At 47.6% G+C, this 14,077-nt stretch overlaps 2 protein-coding genes across 4 annotated transcripts in view; both read left to right on the forward strand.

The window, feature by feature from the left end:
• Positions 1-89: 89 nt before the first annotated feature.
• Positions 90-7,928, forward strand: PIGX (phosphatidylinositol glycan anchor biosynthesis class X; the record flags this gene model as incomplete). Its single annotated transcript, XM_080350002.1, has 6 exons — positions 90-156; positions 1,800-1,863; positions 2,270-2,411; positions 3,103-3,316; positions 4,511-4,608; positions 5,637-7,928. 6 exons carry the CDS (start codon positions 90-92, stop codon positions 5,772-5,774), a joined length of 723 nt encoding a protein of 240 aa, XP_080206128.1. The 3' UTR covers positions 5,775-7,928.
• Positions 7,929-9,877: 1,949 nt separating this feature from the next.
• The window catches only part of PAK2 (p21 (RAC1) activated kinase 2), a 43,601-nt gene continuing 39,401 nt past the window's right edge, over positions 9,878-14,077 (forward strand). For 2 of the 3 annotated variants that reach the window (XM_080349304.1, XM_080349306.1), the window contains exon 1: positions 9,878-10,030. The gene's annotated coding sequence lies outside the window, so the exon portion shown is untranslated. Of the gene's footprint in view, positions 10,031-12,412; positions 12,537-14,077 lie in introns of those variants that run through there. The other variant, XM_080349305.1, reaches the window with a different exon arrangement.

A 14,077-nucleotide genomic window follows, 5' to 3' on the forward strand; every position in this document is an offset into this window, starting at 1 on the left:
GCTGGTGAAAGGGCGGATTGGCGGCGCGGGGTCAGGCGGGTGCCGCGGACACCCTGGCCGGCAGCGCTGCTGTGCGGAGCGGGCCCGCCATGGCAGGCGGGCGGCGGGGAGAGGCGCTGGTCGGTGCCGGGCTGGCCGCGCTGCTCTGCGCCCTCCGTAAGTACCGGCCCCTGCCCGGGGTGCGGGGAGCGACCCGAGAAACCGCCTCAGCATCAGTCGCAGCTTCCTGAGGGACTGGAGAGAGAGAGAGAGAGAGGTGCTGAGCTCTGGGACCACGGACAGGGCACACGGGAACGGGTCAGAGCTGAGCCGGGGGGGTCGGGTGGACGTGAGGAAGCGATTCTGTGCCGAGAGGGTGTCAGACACGGAACAGGCTTCTAGAGAAGGGGTCGGTGCCCAAAGCGGTCGATGTTCGAGGTGCTGAGGAGACAGAGAGGGACCTGGGGACAGCGGGGTGACCATGAGCCAGCACTGGGCCCTTGTGGCCAGGAAGGCCAATGGTACCTGGGGTGGGTTAGAAGGGGGTGGTCAGTAGGTCAGAGAGGTTCTCCTGCCCCTCTGCTCTGCCCTGGGGAGACCACACCTGGAATCTTGTGTCCAGTGGTGGCCCCTCAGTTCCAGCAGGACAGGGAACTGCTGGAGAGAGTCCAGTGCAGCCACCAAGATGCTGAAGGGAGTGGAGCATCTCCCGGGTGAGGAAAGGCTGAGGGAGCTGGGGCTCTGGAGCTGGACAAGAGGAGACTGAGGGAGGACTCATTCCTGGGGATCAATATGGGAAGGGGGAGTGTCAGGAGGATGGAGCCAGGCTCTTCTGGGTGACAACCAGTGACAGGACAAGGGGCAATGGGTACAAACTGGAACAACGCCAGGGTGAGGGGCAATGGGTGCAGACTGAAACACAGGAGGCTCCATCGGAACATGAGCAGAAACTTGTTTGCTGGGAGGTGCCAGAGCCTGGCCCAGGCTGCCCAGAATGGGTGTGGAGTCTCCTTCTCTGAGACATTCAAACGGCCCTGGACCGACCTGCATGATCTGCTCTGTGACCCTGCGTTAGATTGAAGGAATAACATCTTCAGAGGTCCCTTCAACCCAGCCATCCTGTCACTCTGAGATTCTGTGTAGAGGCGTTTGGACAACACCCTTAGTAACACACTTTGACATTTGGTCAGCACTGAAGCTAGATGGTCCCTTCCTACTAAAATATTCTATTCTATTTTAGAAATTAACAACAGAAGCAAGCAATTTTCCACATTAGGTAACTGAGAAACAGCTGCGAGACCTGCAGAATTTCGTATTAAGCCAATGTTGCCTTGCTTTAGGCCTCTACTCAAGCGGATACAGGACATGTCTGGAGTTTTAGATCTACAGTGTAATCCCGTGGAAACTTAGAGAATAAACAAATAAAACAATAGCTGTAGCACAAAGTTCACTGTTAAAATCTGGATCTTATAGGGAGATGATCTTATACAGGAGATGAGGAATTGCACCTGGAATGGGGGTAACAGTGGGAAAAAGTGGGAGTTATTACAGACTCCTCAGTAAAAACAAACCCACACTTTTGAAATTTGCTCTGCTGGATAAATAAAAGATATTTCAGCCTTTGTGGTAGCTGGAGCTTTGTGTTCTACTGACAAAACAGCTGTTGGTTGTACTGAATTGAAATACTGTTTCCCTTCTGCTGTGGGAGGTTTTGCAGATGATGCGTTCACAGATGATATGATGTTGCTTGTTGAAGTTGTGTGATAATTACACATGTTGTTCTGTAAACACCGTTACTCACTCGTTCTGTGTTATTTTAGATGTGCAGGCCGCTTGTCCAGATGCCACTGTCACGCAGGAGCTGCTGAAAGACGGGTTTCACAGGTATGGTGTCACTTCGGTGCTGCATCAGAATAATGTGGCAGGTAATTTTATGTGTGGAAAAGCTTCTCTTCTAATTCATGCCCAGTTTTATCATCTCGCTGAGCTGTGATCCACAGGCACAGCTGGGCATGATCGAGTAATTAACAATTATGAACCACAGTGGAGGAAGAACAGGAGGCCCCTTTCTAAGATCTGCACAGAGGCCGTTGGTGGTTCTGAGAAGTCAACAGAGAAGTGAAACTTCATTTTGGTTGTGGATGTGGAATTAGGGTGAACTCCACCCTTCCTCCCTGGTGAGGGACAGCGTGGGTCGGCAGGGAACTGTTTGCTGAATTTGCAGCGCATCTGCGTTTCATCTGTGCACATTTGAGAGTAGAAATGTTTTGCTTTTGTGGCTTGTTTGAAGGGACCTGCTGGTGACAGTAGAACTCGGTGCAGCAGGGGAGGACGCAGGAGGATGCGTGGTGACGGCGAGAATTCGGCTTCCATCAGGAATCTACGTGGATCCCTACGAGCTGGCGTCGCTGCAGCAGCACAACGTAACAAAGGTAACGACCCCAGCACCAAGACGTCTGGTAGTTACTCAGAGAAGGATGAGCACAGTCAGGAAGTTGTAATCTCCGAGCTTCATCTGGCTCGTTGAACCAAGGTGGTTAATTCCTTTTTGTGGAAGGAGCTGCCGCACAAGTATCATCTTCGTGATATCTCGTATCTCTTGGCTTGACCGTCATCGCCCATGCCGGATGTTTTGTTTCATGCGCTGCTGGTATTTCGGTAGAGAGATGCGCTAAGGCCATGGCTTTAAGGTAATATTAGGCACTTAATTGAGTTAAAACGTACAGATGTGAAGGCTCTGGGCACCGTCTGCTGTTGGGATATTTGCAGGTGCTGGTGTGGCCTTGCTTATACGCATCGTTCTGTTAATGGCCCTTGGGTTTGCTATAGACATGGTTGCGCTGTAAACGTAAGAATCACTCATTGGAGAGGGACTTGAAAAGTTATCTTGGAACAGCTGAAGGGCAGAATTTCCAACTTGATCTTCCTGAGCACAAAACCAGGCTCAGTGTTAGAAAACAGAATGAAGAAAATAGTTTTCCCTTCTGATGCTGCAGCAGGTCACCGCAGCAGCCTCGTAAATCCCCAAATCACACGCAAAATGTTCATACATTTTTTTCCCCCGCATCCCTCCCTTGTGCTGATTCTCCTCGCAGTCATGTCTCTATGTTTTTCCACTTGCAGGCGGTGTTAATTCCTGATGCCGTCGATGTGGAGGCTCCTGAGTACTTGGCCACGGATCTTCTTGTTCTGCTGTACATGGAACCTGACCCGCGGTGCTCTCGCTGTTTCCGAGCTGTCTTGCCCGTGCACGGGCGCTACCACCGGCCAGCAGATGGGAGCGAGGAAGCATTGGTTGTTCTGAAGAGCCCCGAAGTCCTGCTCTGCTGCTGCCACAGTGAGATTCTCCTTACTTGTTTTTTTGGGGGAGAAATCCAGAGTTTGGGATCTGGATCTGTATTTGTCTTCTGGAGACGGAGCTCTCAGTAGATAGAACACGAGGGGAAGATAGCGGCCCTGATAAAGATCACGTTGTCTTCCTCTTTGAAAGCTGCTGCTGCCTGACTAAAGGCAGATTAATCATCACCAGACTGCTGCTGCCGTTGCACCCTTGTACTACAAGTGTTGGCAGCTGGTCTGTTTGTCACTGTCCCTGCAGGCCCCGGCTTGTTGAGGGTTGTGCTCTTGGCAGCTGATGCCACACATGGCATATTTAATATTAATATCAGGGCCTGTTTAATATTCTCTATCAGGGATTTCTATAAATCAAAGTTTTCTGGTGGTTTGTAACACTTTCTTCCCATGTTCCCTATATATAAGGGAACTTCCTGCACACCTGAAGGTTACAATGGTTGGACTGTCAGACTCCTGTGAGACAAGCACCTCATATCCACTGACAATGAATATTTTAAGTTATACGAACAATCAAATCCTCCATTTTTGCTGCAAATCGTATTTCCTTTCACAAAATCATTCTTGGTAGCTGCCAAGTCAGATTGTGCTAATGAGTCTCAGCTCCTTTATCTTCCCTTGAGCGTTATTTGGGCAATGATTTTCTGGGATAAATTTTGGGGTAGGGTAGACTGGTCAATTAAAAAGGGGTGTGAAATCTTCCCATTTTTCCACCACATTTACTACTTGTGAGCAAGAAAACATATTTATTATTAATATGAAAGCACTCAAATATTGGACGGGGAGTTCTTGCATGTGCCAACAGGAGGCCAACAAGGAGAAAAGGAAGAAGACTTGACGAAAGAGAGATTGTAAATGTGTGGCTAAATTGAAGGGATCTAGATGATGAATTATTATGAATAATTATGATGAGTTATTATGAAGGCAAATGATGAATTATTTGCCTTGTTAAGGACAGAAGGGCCAAGATACCACATGGGTGAGAGTCTTCCTTGGGTCTATCTCGTTATTGGGAAGGGAGAGTCGCAAAGTTCACAAAAAGGACTTGACCTTGTGGGTTTGCTGGCACGTTTCTGTTGGGCCCGTTTTAATTTTGCTAACTGTTGTGGAGGAAAGATGCTCCATTTGGAAAGGTCTTCATCTGATCCGGATCCTGCTGATGCATTAATGTGTTCCGCAGATCAATTTGCAGAGTGCGGGAAGCCGGCTGAAGTGGAAGCTCCTTGTTTAGGCAAAAACATCGGGCCCTGTCGGTGGCACAGCCTAACACACAAACTCGTGAGTTCTTGGTTCCGCTGGGAATTCCTGACGCTCTTTTACTAATTCCTGCCTGTTTTTTTAGTGATTTGCAACCTTCATAGCACAGGAACTGATGAGTAAAAGACTAGTTGTGGTATTCCTCCGTCTTTCCCTTCTGACCAGCTTTTCATAGGTGTCATCCTGCCCTTCTGACACGTTTGCACTCCCTCTGTGCTCCTCTAGTCCTTTGTGGGGCTGCTCTCCTCAGTTTTCTTCCTTGATAATTTACTTGGAATTCTAGGATATAATTGGCACTGGTCAAATTAAGAAAAGTCTTTACAACGTAGGTACTTTAGAGGAGTAGCAAAGTGGAAAACTACTTTATGAGGGATAAAATCCAAAAGATTGAAGGAATAACATCTTTAAAAAGAGGCCACTTGTTTGGTTGGTTTTCTGATTGTGGAGTGTCTAGGAAAAGATGAAGGTACTTTGGGTTCAAAACCAAGAAAATTGGTGTGGTCAATAACTTTGGATACTCAAAAGGGTTGCAGTAGTGTCTAGAAATTCAGAAATAAGACTGATCTGTCTCATAACAAATCTGTTGGTTTTGTAACACGTGCCCACCTATATTTAGGATACCTGCAGACACCTGGGGTATCTGCAGCTCCTCTCCAACAATGTTTTAGAGCTTCTTGCATCACAGAGAAACCCAATAGTTGTTTGTCTTGGAGAAAAGTGGCTTCTTGGTGATCTGTGAAATATTCTGAGAGCTTTTCTCTTCTGTGCTGCATTCCGTACCTGTCCTCAATGGCAAACCTGCTGTAAGAACAAAGATACAGAGAATATAAATGGCTACCAGTTAAAATGCTAGCAGATAAATGTATTGAGCTTTGTACTGTTTGCTGTAAATTGAAAGGCTACATCCCACCTTGGTTTCCATTTTGAATCCTAGAACACGTCTTAGCAAAGGGCTGGTTAAATAGCGGTCTGGTGACTAATCCTCTGCGTTGCGCTCAAAAAAGCAATAGCTTGTTAAATGCGTCTAATCCCTTTATTTTTCTTTGTAGGCACATGAGGAATTGATTCTGCAGGTTCCCGTGGGGCTCAGACAACACAGTTCCTTGGTGTGTGTGGTGACGCTTCTCAGCACGGCGCTCTGTGCCACGCTGATTCTCGCAGCTGTCTGCAAATACGGACACTTCTAGACAAATACAGCATGACTGACAGCAAAACTCACTGGATATTACATCAGCTTCCTAAATCCATCCTATTTTACCATTATTTATATCTTGTTAATGCACAAGGGTCCCATAATGGGCTAGACTTCACCCATGGAGGACTGTTTGGGTGCATTTTAAGCGGCCAAAGCAGATGGAGGGTAAGAAAAGCGCTGCAAAAAGCTGGAAGAGCTGCCGCAGGCTCGGTTCCGATTCCCTCCCCCTGGCCCAGAACTTGTTTCCTCCTCTTGCAGAGGTGTTTGTATTTATTGAATTTAAACCAGCAAACTCAGGGATTGGTTATTATGGGTACGAAAAGCATTATCTGACATTAAAGTTTCTGAATTTGGTTATGTGTGAATTTGGGAAGAGACATTCTGTTTTTCCATTGGACGGGAGAAAGCTTAATTAATCTCTCCCTTTCTAATAACTGGGAGGGATTAGGTGCTTTGGGTCAAAATATAGTTGAAAAGAGTTTAGAAAATTTGAAAGAAATTTCACCCGATTTCAGAAGTGGAAAGAGTAACGCTTGGGAGACAAAAGGTGCTGAAAAGATACTGACTAGAAGAAAATATTTAGAAGATTTGCATTCAGCCATCAGAACAGTTGATAAATACAAGGAAATGGCGAGGAAATTACTTCATGGAAAGCCTGAGTTGCTCTGGATTGTCAGAAGAGCTCGGTTGCTGTTTCTTGCTGTCAGTAGGTGGCATTGTGAGCTTGTGCGAACTCCTGGGGACTGGTGGTGGAGAAAATAGATTTTATTCCCTGTAAACTGAGACTAAGTTAATAAAAGCGGGTGATTTTGGGGAGTGCATGTGTGAGAAATGAATGAAAACTTCCAGTTTTCAGCTTCTGCCCTCCTTTTGAGTGCTCAGCGCGCAGCCAAGCCTTCTCAGCAGCAGAATCGGCCTTTCATCGCCGTCCAGCTGTAGCTCCGGGATCCCTTGGGCATCTTTCTGCTTCTGCCGGAATTCAATAGCGAGCTCGTCTTGTGACTTCGCCCACGACAGGTCGGCGAGCGCTGGGACACTGGGCTCTTGTTTTCCTGATGATTTCTGCGCCAGCGCTGCACCCGCTCCCTCCCAGGAGTTGCCGCATCTGCTTGGGGGAAGGGAGAAATCAAAGAAAACAATTGCAGAGAGATTTGGCGACATGATGAACCACATCAGTGCAGCGGGGCTGGCGACCAGTATTGTGACACTTGTCTTTGAGCAGGATTTTTAATTCCCAGAGACAAGTTCTTGCACTCGCTCTTTTACACAGGTAAATAATTCTGTGTCGCAGTCTGACCCTTGGAAAGGCAACAGCCCAGACTGCAGCTCAGCTCAGGTCTTTATCACCTGAAATCTCTTTTAAACATCAGATAATACCAGTTGAAAGATCCTGGCTTGAATTCCTTAGCTGAAACAAGCTGCCCGATATCACAGCCCAGTGAAAAAAAAAAAAAAGGTAAATATCTTTTGGACAAATGTGACAAAATATTAAAAGTGGCAAAAAAAGTGGCAATCTGGCAATCTGAACAAGTGAGGATGTGAGAACAGAAACCTGTGTTAGTGGTAAGATGCTGTAGGGGAAACTGAGGCAGGAGGGGCTTGAGTTACTGGGGTTTAGTGCTGTCAGTACCAAATACTTGGCATCAGGACAGGTTTAGATGGGCACTGATCAGTTTGGCTGGCGTGTAGCTCACTAAATGTATCTAATATTAGTCATGACCTCACCTATAAGCTTTTCAGCTGAACTTGATTCATACTGATTCTTGTTATTGTGAAATATGAGAGAAATCACAGAATTTCTCAATGATTTTTTTTTTTTTTGTTATGGGAAATAGCAAATATTTACTGTTTCTTAAATCCATAGCATTGGTATTAAAAATATAGTCAACAAGATTTTCTTTAAAAGCTGCAAATAAGTGTCATAACTGTTATAGTGTAGAGTACGAAGGAATTTGTCAGTTAAATTTTCTCTCCCATACCAGAAACGACTGTCATTAGGCAAGCACAGCATTTTGCAGGCAGAAATGAGATACCTGTGAGTCCTTAGGAACAGATACAAGGGCCAGACACAAACATATTCGTTATTAATATATGCAAGGACTAAATTAGAGCAATGAAATAGATGGTTTGAAGTGAGAGTGAGTGGGTTTGGGGGTGAAGGAGCAAGGAGAAGTAAAGATACCTTATGGGAAAGGAAAGTAGAGCTGAGGGAAGTGTGAAGTTCAGAAATCTGCTGTGGCTTCTGGAGAGATATGTGCAGAGATGGATGAGCAAAATCTGGATCCTGGGAGGATCAAGTACGGAGTTCTATCAGAATGGGAAAGTAACAATGCGATATGCACAGAAAAAACAGATGTTGCTTCAAGCCTGGACTGACAGAGGATGTGAAGTCCATGCTGCAGGGCAGGTGGATATTTGGGGAGGTCATCTGGAAGATTAAATATGTCACAGGAATGTTGAGGGAAAAGTTTGAGGGCAAATATGCTGCTTTCACAGCTGCATTACTGCTGTGTCTCTTGGAACCTTGGCTAAGCAGTGGCTTGAGTTGCTGATGGTAGAAGTGGCAACATGGGAAGCTGGCGGAGCGACTGCATGCTGCTGTCACCGGTACTGCTGCACCCTGAGCTCCGGGGGCTTCTGGACCTGAGCAGTTGGTGGGAGAAAGGTTAATTTGTTGTCAGCTGTATGGATACCAAAATGAGCCCCTTGGTTGGAAAAGCCCCTCAAGAACATCAAGTCCAACCGTTCCCCCATCCCTGGCACTGCCCCATGTCCTGAGAACCTCATGTCCGTCTGTCCAACCCTTCAGGGATGGTGACTCCAGCACTGCCCTGGGCAGCCTGTTCCAATGCCCCACAGCCCTTTGGGGAAGAAATTGTTCCCCACATCCAACCTCAACCTCCCCTGGCTCCAAGCTCCTTTCAGGCAGTTCAGAGATCAGAAGGTCTCCCCTCAGCTCCTGTTCTCCAGCTGAACCCCCCAGGTCCCTCAGCCGCTCCCATCACACTTGTGCTCCAGCCCCTCACCAGCTCCGTTCCCTTCTCTCAACTCGCTCCGGTACCATCAGAGCAAGAGGAAGAACCGTGCACAGAGGAGGAATGTGAAGCACAACCACCCTGACACCCTTCCCACCCTCCTGCTTGCAGATGGGTTGTGGCTGCCGTCCCCTCTCGTACCTCCGTGAGCTGGGGGGGGGCCTGGGCAGGGAAGAAGCTACTGAACCACCTTTCCTCAAGTAATTAAGTGTTGAGGAAACAATGTCAAATTTAAACTCCAGAGAACTGAAGCGAGGGGTGAAGAGCCAGTTGAGAAGTGGTGTAACTCTGTGGGGTATTTTTGTTTGTCTGGGTTTTTTTCTGTAACTACAGTCAGCTATATTTCTATAGCAATAGCCAGCTGCAGGGCAAAAGTCCACTTCCCTAGAAAAAAAAATAATTATTAATCTATGAAAATGTCAGATGATCTGAGAACAACTGAGCTGTGATGGGTTGTAAGTACTGTGTGCTGTTCATAAATATATAAAGGGGGAGTGTCAGGAGGATGGAGCCAGGCTCTTCTGGTGACAACCAGTGACAGGACAAGGGGCAATGGGTGCAAACTGGAACACAGGAGGTTCCGCTTAAATCTGAGAAGAAACTTCTTCAGGGTGAGGGTGTCAGAGCCTGGCCCAGGCTGCCCAGGGGGGTTGTGGAGTCTCCTTCTGTGCAGACATTCCAACCCGCCTGGACACCTTCCTGTGTAACCTCATCTGGGTGTTCCTGCTCCATGGGGGGATTGCACTGGATGAGCTTTCCAGGGCCCTTCCAGTCCCTGACATCCTGGGATTCTCTGTGGTGGGGAAGGCCCGGAGCAGCGCTGTCTCGGGCCGCTCCCGGCCCCCTCAGGGGTGCTGCAGGGGCCGCGGTTCCCCGCCGTGGCCGCCGCCCCGGTACAACCGGCCGCTCCCGCCGTCCCTCAGCGAGCCGAACTGCGCTTCCCGCCCACCCCGGCGCAGCGCCGAAGTCGTGACGCCACTTCCTGCGCGGGGCGCGGCGCCTGCCGGGAGTTGTAGTCGAGCGTGCGTGGCCCCGCCCCCGCCCGCCCCCGCGGGCTGTGGCCACGCGCGGCGGTTCCGCTTCCCCTCCGGCCGCCGCCGCCGCCTCGGTGGGTCCCGCCGCCGCCATTGCTGAGGCGCCGTGTGGCGGCCGCGCCCCGCTCCACCCCCGCCCTTCGCGCCCTTGAGGCGGCCGGCGCCGCCGCGCCAGCCCGGTGAGTCCGCTCCCACCTGCCGTTCTTTGTGGAGCCCGCCGCGTCGGGGCCTGCGGCGGGCGGCGAGATCCGGGGCGGCCGCTCCCCTCACGGGCCCCGCGGGAGAGAGGAAGGGCGGGCGGGCCGAGGGGCGCTGCGCCGGGTCCGGCTCCGGGAGGGCGGCGGCGGCGGGAGCGGCGCTCGGCCCCGCTTCCTGCGGGCCGCGGTGGGCCCCGCCTCGGCCCCCGCCCCCGGGGGAGCACGGGGGGCTCGGAGTCCGCGGGACACGGGGGAAAACCTCGCGGGAAAACGCGGGTGTGGGTGTCGCGGAGTTAAATCCTTACCAAAAAAAAGGTTTAACTAGAGAAGCGGAGCGCAGAGCCCCGACCCGCCCAGCGCCTTGAGCGCTCTGGCTCTTCAAGCGCCTCACCTGCGTGGTTTTTCTCTTCCCTGTGTTTTGTGCTTTATTTTTATTACCGCTTTTTTGTTCTGTCAAAACGGGACGGTTGCACTTTGGTGCGAGGGTGTTGGGGAGGATAAAGTCGGTTTTAGGCTGAGACGAGCGAGCAGCTGCCCGGGGCTGGGTTGGGAATCAGCCGCTTTCAAGGAGCGATGTTGTGCTGTCCCCAAAGTGAACCGGTTCGCCTTCTGACTCGCGGAGTGCAGAGACACTACCGATGTGTATTTTTAAAATGATCATTATTTTGGAGGTCTTGTGATGATGGTGATGTTAGGTGCGATTCAAACGTGGTGTATTGTGGGGGTTTTTTATCTTGTTATTTCTGATTTTGTCTTTTTTTTTTTTGTGTGTGGTTTATACTTGTGCAAGTCTACTTTGCAATATGAAGCATCCTCACAATGTGAGCCCCGGAGCAGTACCTCCTTAAAAACACAGGGACCAGCTTCTTCGTGATTAGATTTGTTCATTTTGGAGACAGAGGGAATTTAACTCACAGAAGTGTTCTGGGGGCAGGTGAAGAAATACCTGTGTGTAGCCAAATGACTTGGTACAGTTTGATGTTACAGACTAATAGACTGAAATAGAAGCAACATAGTAATGTAAAAATGCAAAACCTCTGTGTTACGATCTTTGGAGTAGAATCTTTAAGATAATAGGAGCACTTTAAAAAAAATGCACCGAGTGATGTTTTAGAGGAAGGAAAAACCTTACTTAAAAGTTCACTGGTTGGGTATTTCAGTTCTTGACACCAGAACAAAACTGCTTGAGGAAGAGTAACTCAGATCTTCTGTGTTGTCTAAGTTGTATGTGGAATTTGACTTAGCTTTGTGCAGACATAGTTGTTAAAACAAAAATATCGGGCTATTAAATGGGGAATAAAGCCTTTGTCTATTGATCTTGCAGTTTTTAACATGGTGTGGCATGTTTTGGTGTATCCCAGGCATGGTTGTCAGAGGCTGATTTACTGGGATGAAATTCATCCCGAGTTACAACTGGGATGTTGGGCCAACTAGGGGAGTTTCCTTCGGAGGCACCTGCTCGTGTTCCCCCTATGGTCTGGATGCTGAGCAGAATGGTGAATCCTTGACCACGTCTGGGAAGTAAAATCTTGTGCTTATTTTAAAATGTAGCCTTTTAAAACCTCATGTGTGCTTGCGCTAAGTCAGCCTTTTTGTTATATTTAAAAATTATTCAAATCCAAAAATTATTCAAATAACTTTAGGATAAGGGTTCAGGGTATTGGGGCTGCGGATTTTGTTCTTGTGCTGGTATGAAAAGCCATAGGGATCTGAATCTAGCTCTTTGTGTTTTACTGATAAGGCACACTTCTGCTTTGGAGTTCTTGCATCAGTCTTGGTTTGGGGCTGCTTTTTTTTTCTTCCACCTTTTATCTGTTTTCTGCATTAGGAGGTTTCTGGGGCACTGAGAACTTCCCTGCAAGTTTTGTGCCAGCATATTCATGTTCCTTACAACACACATATATTGATGTGTCTGCGCCGCAGCCACAACAAAGAAAAAGCTGCTTGTTCTGAAAGCAACCCCTGGTTACCAAGGTGCTCTTCTAGACGACTCAACCCAGTGATAGCACCAGCAGAGATGCAAGTCCTGGGGTCAGAAACTGGGTTGCAGGCAGCAAACATTGAAAATTATTTGACTTGTCAACGCATCCAGGAGGAGAAGGCAGCGGAGAGATGGTGGAGAGGTTTTAGGCAGCCAGGCACCAAGTATTTGCACACATCCTAATGAATTGTTTCTGCTGAAGTTGGGAAAGGGTACAACAAGTTGCCAAAAAGAGGTCGTTGTGGAGCTTTCCCTTTTTTGTTTTTAATTTTCTAGAAATGTAGTCGGTACGATCAGCTCTGCTCTGCTCTGCGCTCTCTTGGACCTGGTGAGAGATTCAGAAAGGCTGCAGTGAGCTCAATTTTTAGATTTCCAAGGAGGCACCTTCTTCCTAAATCAAGTTTGCCTGGCCCCAAACTTTGAGACCGCTTTGTAATTGCGCATTGTTGCCTTGGAGAGGGTTCCGAACCTGCTGTGCTCATCACAGTGACCAAACGGACCTTTTCGGTAAAGTTTAACTTGTCAAATGCTGAAGTTACCGCTTGGTCTGTGAAGTGTCGTGCTGCTAGAGATAACAAATTGCTCCCAGTGCTCGGGTATCTAAGGGTTCTTGTTGTGCCTTGCTGTTTGAAATGAGGGTGTCTAGAGGCTGCTATGTTGTGAGATTTTATAAAACTCTTGTTTGCATTTAAATGCGGATAGTAAGATGCTTTCAGGTCTCCTAGTGACCGACCTAACCGGGGCCTAAGTTGCAAGGCATAGACTGAGCTCACAGTTTATATTCAAGCCGTACCTAACTGCTCAAGGTTTGTGAGATCTCGGAGCATGATTTTACCTAAATTGTGCCTTATTTTAATTGGAAAACACACACTTCAGTGCTGTATTTTGACCGATGTAGTGGACAGTGTCTGTCATCAAGATCTGGAAACACTGTTTTTGGTCCCAGTCCTGTGTCTGACTTGTCAGTTTAAGTCGATCATTCTTTCTGTTTTCTCATCTAGGAACGGGGATTAGTCAGGCTTTGAAAATGTCTCCCCTGGCAGGCAGGTAGAGGTGGAAATGTTAGGAACATGCCTTAAAATTCATAGTTTCTTTTTTGCTGTTTCAGTATATTTGTGGTGATTAGACACGCTGTCTGTGAATTGACAGGGGGAATTCCTTATGCTTTTGAAAGGCCAAGGTTACAGTGTATTGAAACACTTTAGATATTGAGCAGGCTTCTTTTATTCTTCAGTCAAGACAAGTGGATTTTGAAATTCTCAAATCGATGTATCTAACTCCTTTAATTTCAAAATGCTTTTAAAAGCCTTCGATTCTGCTGCTACCGATGTACAGGTGCATGGCATTGTTTTGAGGGTAACGCTTTACTAGGGAGAGTATTTTCAAGTCTCTTAGGGAATGTTGCGTGCTTTGTAAAATAGATAGGTCATGCTTTCCCAAAAGATCTAAGCCCAGCCTAAAGCTCAATGCTTAAACAACACCACTTTGTAACTGGAAGATGTTCTGGCATCTGTGTAGTTGCCTGTTGCCAACAACTATACGGTATTTGAATCTTTGGTCAGGCCTGTTCGCTCTGCCAATGAGCAGATATCGTTTCCTACCTTTAAAAGAGTTATTTTGATAAGATGGGTTTAATTCTTTCTAACTCTATAGTTTCACTACACAGAAAAGCAGCTGTAGGAAGGAACCAACATGTTAGGACTGGTTTAAAAGGGGTGTACCATGTAAAGAAAGGGATTTAACATAATTGGAATCGGAATGACGGCAGCTGGCAGGTGTATTAAGGAATGGAAATACACTAAAAATCTTTCCAATTCAACATATATATATAGATATACACATATACGTATTTTTTTTAAGGTTTCTGCTTCCTGTTTAGGTGCTGGATGTTTGGCTCAGTGGGTACCCACAGCATATATTGGCTTTCCCATAGCTCCATTAATGAGTCAACTCTTTAATGAGTTTTATTCAATAGCATGGGGTTTCTTTTAGAAACAAATGTAATACTTTCTACTCCAAGTTATATTTGTTCTTCATTTACCCACGGT

This window comes from Nesoenas mayeri (assembly GCF_963082525.1).
Source record: "Nesoenas mayeri genome assembly, chromosome: 9".
Taxonomy (NCBI): domain Eukaryota; kingdom Metazoa; phylum Chordata; class Aves; order Columbiformes; family Columbidae; genus Nesoenas; species Nesoenas mayeri.